Raw genomic sequence first — 7,761 nt, forward strand, 5'->3', positions numbered from 1 at the left:
ACTTAATGCTATTGTGACGACGTATCCATTTATTACACCACACACTCACCAGATGGCCCAACGTAAACATTGCAAATATATTATTACTACTAAACATAAAGCAAAAATAAAATTATAATAAGAACTTAGTGGTGGTACCAAGCATGTTGCACAATATATGATCTGCTGTTAGAGCCGTGAATATGGGCTTGAGCCCATCCCATCCCAACTCGTGATTTAGCGGAGGTGTGCTAGAATTTTTGAAGCCCATTTAAAAATAAAATTTTTAAGTCCGGCCCGGAGTAAGCCCATGGCCCGTGAGGCTTGATTGAGGCCTGGTTGGGCCGGCTCATGGGCCTAATAAAAATATGTATTTGAAATATATAAAATATAAAAATTATATGATCCAAAAAATATCAAGAAGAGTATCCAAGCTTAAAGTTTATTAAGCTCATCATATTAAAAGATCAAAGTCTTAAAACGTTAATTAGTTTTAAATTTTTTAATTATTTTTAATATTAAACTAATTAATATTGCATACGAATTGTAGATGTAGATGAAAGTGAAGATATCAAGACAACCTTCTCACAAGCGGATTCAAATGTGTTTAATGAAGTTGATGTGTTAGATATCCCGTAAACATCATGGACGTTCTCTTGAATAGTTTGTTTTGAGTTTTGACTTTTAGTGAATGAAATGTTAGTCTTGTCTTTTACTTTTTTAGTGTTTATCATATATTGGAACAGTATAAAAAGTATTAAGTTTTGTAAAATTTTTCCAATAAGATTTTTGTAACTTTATATTTTTTTTTAGGTTAGAACTTAAAGAAAAAATATAAAATTATATTTAAAAAAATGATGGGTCAGCCCGTGGGATCCACAGCCCACATAAGGCTGGAATGAGTTGACCATTATGAGGCCCATCAAAATGGCGGGCTAGCCTAGTCCAACCCGTCAATTGCTTAAGCCCACGTGGGCTAGGCTAGGCTAGCCCGGCCCCATATTGACAGCTCTATATGCTGTGCTTGTGCAAAATTAAAAAGAAATAATTAACGGAAATATAACTTTGGGAAAAAAAGAAGTTAAATTTCAGTTATGGGAGAGGCTGGTTGTGGTTAAAGTTGCGCTAAAGACCCGTTCTAACAAATGACACCCGAAACCGCCACATGCTCTCCCTCCTTAACTCTCCCGCCCTCTTTGCTTTACTTCCATTAATCTCATTCTCATTCTCATTTAATCATTTCTTAGATCGATCGATCTCTCATTCTTATTTTCTGACAATTCAATTTGATTCATATAATCAGACTTCATAAGGCAGTAACGATCAACAAAAAGCATATCATCAATTATGGATGAAGAATACGACGTGATTGTTCTGGGCACCGGCCTCAAAGAATGCATCCTCAGCGGCCTTCTCTCTGTTGACGGCCTTAAAGTACAACTATATTCTTTCCATCTTCTTTAGTTTCAATCATTTCGTTTCAAGTCCTCCTTAATTAGTACTAATACTTTTTTTAAATCATCTTATTACATGTATGAGAGTGTGTGTAGAAAATCTAAAGAATTTTCTTATAAATGTCTTATACGGAGTAGTGATTTATTTAAAACGTGCACCTACTGTCTTTATTATTAATATTGATTCCGTATGAATACTTAGGCATTGTTAATTACAAAAACTGGCAACTCCGTTTACTGGATTTGATTGACAATTTATGGTGTCTACCAATCTTTAGATCATCAAGCTCATTATTTATATATATTCTAGTTCAGATATTTACACATCTTCTTTCGCTTTTTAAAATTGAACACTAACTTTAAGTCTAACCTCTGATTGTCTCCAGGTGCTACACATGGATAAAAATGACTATTATGGAGGAGAGTCAAGCTCACTTAATCTAATCCAGGTAACATCTTTGCTAATAGTGCAGAACTTATATACTCACAAAGAATTTTGAATAGCTCATCACTACTCTTCTGTATTGACTCCTGAGAGGACTAAAACTTACTGGAAAACGAGGTGTAAATGGAAGTCTGGCATAAGTTAGTGCTAGTTTCAACTTTACACTTGCCAATAATCTCAGCATAACATATCATGTTATTTTGTGTAGCTTTGGAAACGATTTAGGGGAAATGACAAGCCACCAGAAGAGTTAGGTACGAGTAAGGAATACAATGTTGACATGATTCCCAAGGTAAGATAGTTCACAGTTTCTTACTAATTTTGATTATTTATCTTTCCATTATCTATATTATATTGTCCATTTTGCCATTCACTCAATTTCTTGACTTCTGATTCCTGTTTCTTCCCTTTTATGGATAAAGTTAAAAGGATTGAGGCATCTTGATGTTGGTATAGAAACAAATAATATTCACATAATTGTAGGTTCTGATTGATAATCATTGTTTGCACAACCAGCTTAAGCTAATATGCCTGCAAGTAATAGAAGTCTTATATCTATCCATAGAAGATCACGAGCTTATAGCCAGTTCAAAGAAAATTTCCGCTTTAAGATGAGGCAAAAGAAATTAATGAAACAAATACTCAAAACCTGAGACAGCAACTATTTCATTTTTTATAGACTCATGCCGACTGATCATACAAGTTGGCAAGAGCATTCAGATGTTTATGTGATCTAATTTACCACATTATGAAGATTGCTAATATTGCAGTAGTTATGATATGTAAGAAATTATCTACAGATAATTAAAGGTATAACTCAACACTTTTCTAGAATATTTTTCCATAATAATCACTTGAAACAGACAAGTAGATTCAACAGCATGCTCCTTATTGTAAAGGAAATTGAAACCAGATACACTAGTGCAATTAGAGAGTAGGCTCTTCTTTAGGTAAGTTCATAAAAAATCTTAACTTCCTATTGATGACAGATTATGTTCATGAAAGGGCCAGGAAATTATAGAAATAAAGATGTTGGGCTTGAAAGAGTTCTTTTATTATCATGACAACTTCCAAACTGTATTTGGTTTAGTTTGATAACTGGCCTCTATAATTAGATTTATATGAAATGCTTTACAAGTATGGAATTAGAGCTTTTCCTAATGTCCTGTAGTTTGCAATGGCAAATGGAACTTTGGTCCGTGTGCTCATCCACACCGATGTTACCAAGTATTTGAACTTCAAGGCTGTAGATGGTAGTTTTGTGTACAACAAAGGGAAGGTATGTTTGTTAAAGCACTATGAGGTGTAACTTCCATTCCAATTTTTGTTGGTAGAAAACTTCTTATTCTCACATAACTTTCTCGTGAAACTGCTATCTTTAGATCTACAAAGTTCCAGCAACTGATGTTGAAGCGCTGAAATCCCCATTGATGGGGCTCTTTGAAAAGCGCCGAGCTCGAAAGTTTTTTCTTTATGTGCAAGATTTTGAAGAGAGTGATCCTAAAACTCATGAAGGGATGGATTTGAACAAAATCGCTGCAAAAGAATTCATTGCGTAAAGTTTCTTTCCTCATGTGTTTTTGATTGCCTTGCTTAAACATATTGGTGAAGGCTGCATACCCAGTAATATATAGTTAGAAACAGTTTCTTCCACTCTTTGGTAAGTTGTTCTTGGCAAATATTGTTTATGCAGGAAATATGAACTTGAAGCTGATACCATTGACTTTATTGGACATGCCTTGGCACTCTATACAGATGATAACTATTTGGACCAGCCAGCTATGGATTTCGTAAAGAGAGTAAAGGTGTCAAATTAAGTTTGACTTGTTCAGCTTAGTATTTCAGAAAGTATATAAAATTGTTTTGATGAAGATCTTAGCACTAGCTTATTTTGCTTCTGACGCCATTTAAAACTTCACATTGACATGACAGTGTAAATGTCTGGTTTGTGATTGCTGATGAGCTAGGTGTGACTTATTCTAGTTACTAAATCTGATTGAAAGCATGGTATAGGTATACTTTATTCCATGACCGTGAGAGAAACAAGAAGAAATTAAGGAAGTTACTACTTTACCATGTTTTATAGATATGGAGTGTACGGCCTCATGCAAATTTATTCATGTGATGAGAGAAAACCCGCATACTTAAATTATTCATATATTACTGCTTCTTATGTCCACCACCAACTCTCTTCGGTTACTAGACTCTAGGTTAGGTATTAAATGTAACCCTCTTCTGGTTGTAGATATCATATCCTTTTTACTAGACTAGATGAGGTAAATCTCTTACTTTTTCAGATAACTGCAAGAACTTTATCAATATGGTCTTGCCAACTGATAATGCAAATCAGAAAATGCAGTTTTTTAAACGATCAGAGATTTGATTTCGGCATCAAGATATCAGTCTTCTTTTCTCTTTTGTGTTTCCTCTCTCTTGCCATGGATCGAAGACCTTTGCAAAGTAAAATAGAGTGATGAAATAATCCTATCATCTAAGATGTGTCCTACACTATGATTACTCTATTGAGTTGTCGACTGATAGTCTTACGGTAGGTCTTCCATAAAATGCTCTAATGAATACATTATCACAATCAAGATATATATAATTGAAATGCCAAATGCTAGAAATATGCTGTGATGATAATTCCACTTCCTTTCATATGAATAGAACTATTTTTGCAACTCATACGAAACCAAATTGTTTGATTACATAAGCTAAGTTATGCCTTCTTCTTTTTGACATAAACTAAGCTTGACACTTGGATGAACAGTGCTTGAACAAGGATTCCTTTTCCTCTTTCCTTTTGCTTATGAGAGGATTATTTGCTACTATCGAAATTCTTTGTTTAAAGAATTACTTAATGGCTACTTCGTCTCTTGGTTTTTAAAGCTATATGCAGAGTCTTTAGCACGCTTTCAAGCAGGATCCCCCTATATTTATCCAATGTATGGACTGGGAGAATTACCACAGGTTTGTCTCCTTGGATATCTTTTGTCAGTCATATCTGAGCAAATCTAATTAATTTTTTTCTGTATCTGATTGGTGCACATGTTTTCAGGCGTTTGCACGTTTGAGTGCAGTTTATGGTGGAACTTACATGCTTAACAAGCCACAGTGTAAGGTAATCATCAAAACCAACTGTAGCTCATTTGGATGCTTAACTATCACCATACAAGGTAAGTTTCACAAATGTTTTAGCATCCAGAATGTGACCTAACATCTACACCTCTTCTCTCCTGATGGGAAAAACAATTCTAAAATGGGATCAGGATTACATAACCTCATATTGTAATTTTAAGTATGGCATATTGTTTTATAAGGAAAGCTGAGATGATCATGCACTCAGCTGGCTGCTCTACATCAAATGCTGAAGAATTCTACATGGCTTACATACTCATTGAATTAAATTTGAAGTTTATACGAACACTCAGGTTTGGAATTGCAGGTAGAGTTTGATGAAAATGGAAAAGTAGTTGGTGTGACTTCTGAAGGAGAAACTGCTAAATGCAAGAAAGTTGTTTGTGATCCCTCCTATTTACCTGATAAGGTATAATTAACAATTTCGGAAAAACTAATATGTCCAGGCTTTCTGCACTGTGGATTCATGTCTTGAGAATTTGCTTAATCATCTGCTGAGCAGAAAAAAGGATCAGATTGGTTATTTCTGTTGACAATTTATTTGTATCAATACATAATGCAGGTCCAGAAGGTGGGAAAAGTTGCTCGTGCAATTTGTATAATGAGCCATCCAATCCCTGACACTAATGATTCTCATTCAGCCCAGGTCATTCTACCGCAGAAGCAACTTGGTCGCAAATCAGACATGTATGTTTTCTAGGCTTCCAGATAGTCTACTGAATTATCATATCCTATTGCGTGGTGTACTATGGTCTTTAGCGGGATGTCTTGACAGTGCAAGCTTTCTTCTTCTAAAGATAAAGAGTATAAAGCATCCTAACTTTGACCTTACTTATGATATGCCACTGACTTGTAACTAAGTCCTCTTTTCTCTAGACAATAGTTGAGAAGTGACTGCCACTGTTTATTAAATCCTAGACTTCATTACATGTTCACTATACCTGTTCTGCTGTTTGGAGAAATTTGTAAGAAAATTCAGAGTGACTTATTCAACATGCCGGTTACAGGTACCTGTTCTGCTGTTCCTACTCCCACAATGTCGCTCCAAAAGGGAAATATATTGCCTTTGTTTCGACAGAAGCTAAAACTGATGACCCCCAGACAGAACTGAAGCCTGGGGTAGACATACTTGGGCCTGTAGATGAGATATTTTATGAAACTTATGACCAATTTGTACCTTCACACGACTCTGCTGCTGATAATTGTTTCATATCTAAAGTAAGTTCCAATATTAGTTGCTAGTTTCTATTCTATTTCATACAACTATTTCTTCTGAAATATAGAAAGACATATGACTGTGTTATTACTTATTAGTACAACAAGCTTTTAATTCTCCTGTGGAATTAGAAGATATTTTATGCGTTTGTTCCTAATGCTATAGAAGCATCACTGGAAACAGATTGGACACTTTGATTTTCTTCCTCTGACTTACTGAACCTTGTCCCACATTATGTGAAATTACTGCCACTCGAGGGAACCGTTCTTCATCTTCTAGTAATACCACTGAGGCGGAAAATTAATTATAATAGTAATGTCTTACAAGCTTAGGCATGCTTTCTCTTGCATATAGAGTTAACATATGTGTAGTCGTTTCAACTTAAATCACACTTCCTAATGTACTTTATGGTAGAATCTTTCCTGCCCCTCCAATGTCTCTATATACATTATTCTGCAGTTCATAGTTGAAATTTGTTTTCTGATCTAATCGCTATGCACTATCCTTTCTTGCAGAGCTATGATTCAACAACACACTTTGAGTCCACGGTAATGGATGTGCTAGACATGTACAGCAAGATAACGGGAAAGGTAAGACTCTAGTTTTAGTTTGGTTATCCGATGACTTTTCAATTGACGATATGCGGTAGTTACATAGCACATATATCAAGACTCACGTGCATGCATGTTGACTGACATAAGGTTGACAATGATGCCTTCAACTAAAGAAATGTTGGAGGCATTAATTGGTCATAGAATATAGCTAGTATTATTGATAGGGAACACGCGGACACACACACATTGTATATCGATGCATCATCAAAATATGCTGATGAACTTGAGTCTTCATCTATCAACAACAAAACACCCTTTTGTTCGAATAACTTATCAAAAGTTTCTGGCGAAAAGGGTTTCTAATTAAACTTATTATCTTCTACTGTTTGACAAATATATCTTCTTTCTTTTGACATTGCGTGAATGGTCGTTGTTTATTGACATTTCTATGCCATATTAGTTGTTTATTCATGCATTTTTCTTTTGTTTAGGTCGTTGACTTGTCAGTGGACCTGAGTGCAGCAAGTGCTACTGCTGAAGAATAAGCTTATTGTATCCACATCATTATGCTGCAAGTATAAGTCAGTAGATGTCAATTCTGTCTTACATTCAGTAAAACTCCCTAGTTGATTCCTAAAACAGACTATTGGACGGAAGCACTTGCTGTATATGTGTTAGGTGATCTTGCAGTAATTGCTTTCTCAACTTTTGGAAAGGCTTAGAATAGTTTCTACAAATCCTTTCCGTTATTAGTTTATGCTTACTGTTGTACTGATTCATTTATAACGTTGTAAGGATTTAATAATTTTTCCTTTGGTCAAGGATGATGGCGGAACTTGAATTTCTATTTTCACTCTCGAATTCGATCACATAAATTGGGACAAAGGGAGTATAAAATTGAAGGTCCCAAAGGATGTCGGATGTCCGCAATATGGCCAACACCTCCAAAGGTGTTTTTGTGAAATTATGTACTTT

At 35.1% G+C, this 7,761-nt stretch overlaps 1 protein-coding gene across 1 annotated transcript; it reads left to right on the forward strand.

Annotated features, from left to right (window-relative positions):
• Positions 1 to 1,089: 1,089 nt before the first annotated feature.
• LOC107823321 (guanosine nucleotide diphosphate dissociation inhibitor At5g09550) lies at positions 1,090 to 7,607 on the forward strand. Its single transcript, XM_016649945.2, has 13 exons — positions 1,090 to 1,413; positions 1,820 to 1,882; positions 2,087 to 2,170; positions 3,050 to 3,157; positions 3,261 to 3,433; positions 3,572 to 3,683; positions 4,768 to 4,848; positions 4,937 to 4,999; positions 5,324 to 5,425; positions 5,579 to 5,703; positions 6,024 to 6,234; positions 6,748 to 6,822; positions 7,278 to 7,607. The coding sequence occupies exons 1-13, from the start codon at positions 1,327 to 1,329 to the stop codon at positions 7,329 to 7,331; spliced, it is 1,338 nt and encodes a 445-aa protein (XP_016505431.2). The 5' UTR covers positions 1,090 to 1,326; the 3' UTR covers positions 7,332 to 7,607.
• Positions 7,608 to 7,761: the final 154 nt, after the last annotated feature.

This window comes from Nicotiana tabacum, chromosome 7, assembly GCF_000715075.1.
Source record: "Nicotiana tabacum cultivar K326 chromosome 7, ASM71507v2, whole genome shotgun sequence".
NCBI classification, from domain to species: Eukaryota; Viridiplantae; Streptophyta; class Magnoliopsida; order Solanales; family Solanaceae; genus Nicotiana; species Nicotiana tabacum.

Excerpts from the sequence above, each read along its gene's own strand:
- LOC107823321 (XM_016649945.2), top strand. The coding sequence starts at position 1,327 with ATGGATGAAGAATACGACGTGATTGTTCTGGGCACCGGCCTCAAAGAA. Across the intron at positions 3,158-3,260 it reads TTGTGTACAACAAAGGGAAG|ATCTACAAAGTTCCAGCAAC; the intron begins GTATGTTTGTTA and ends TGCTATCTTTAG. Across the intron at positions 3,434-3,571 it reads GCTGCAAAAGAATTCATTGC|GAAATATGAACTTGAAGCTG; the intron begins GTAAAGTTTCTT and ends TTGTTTATGCAG.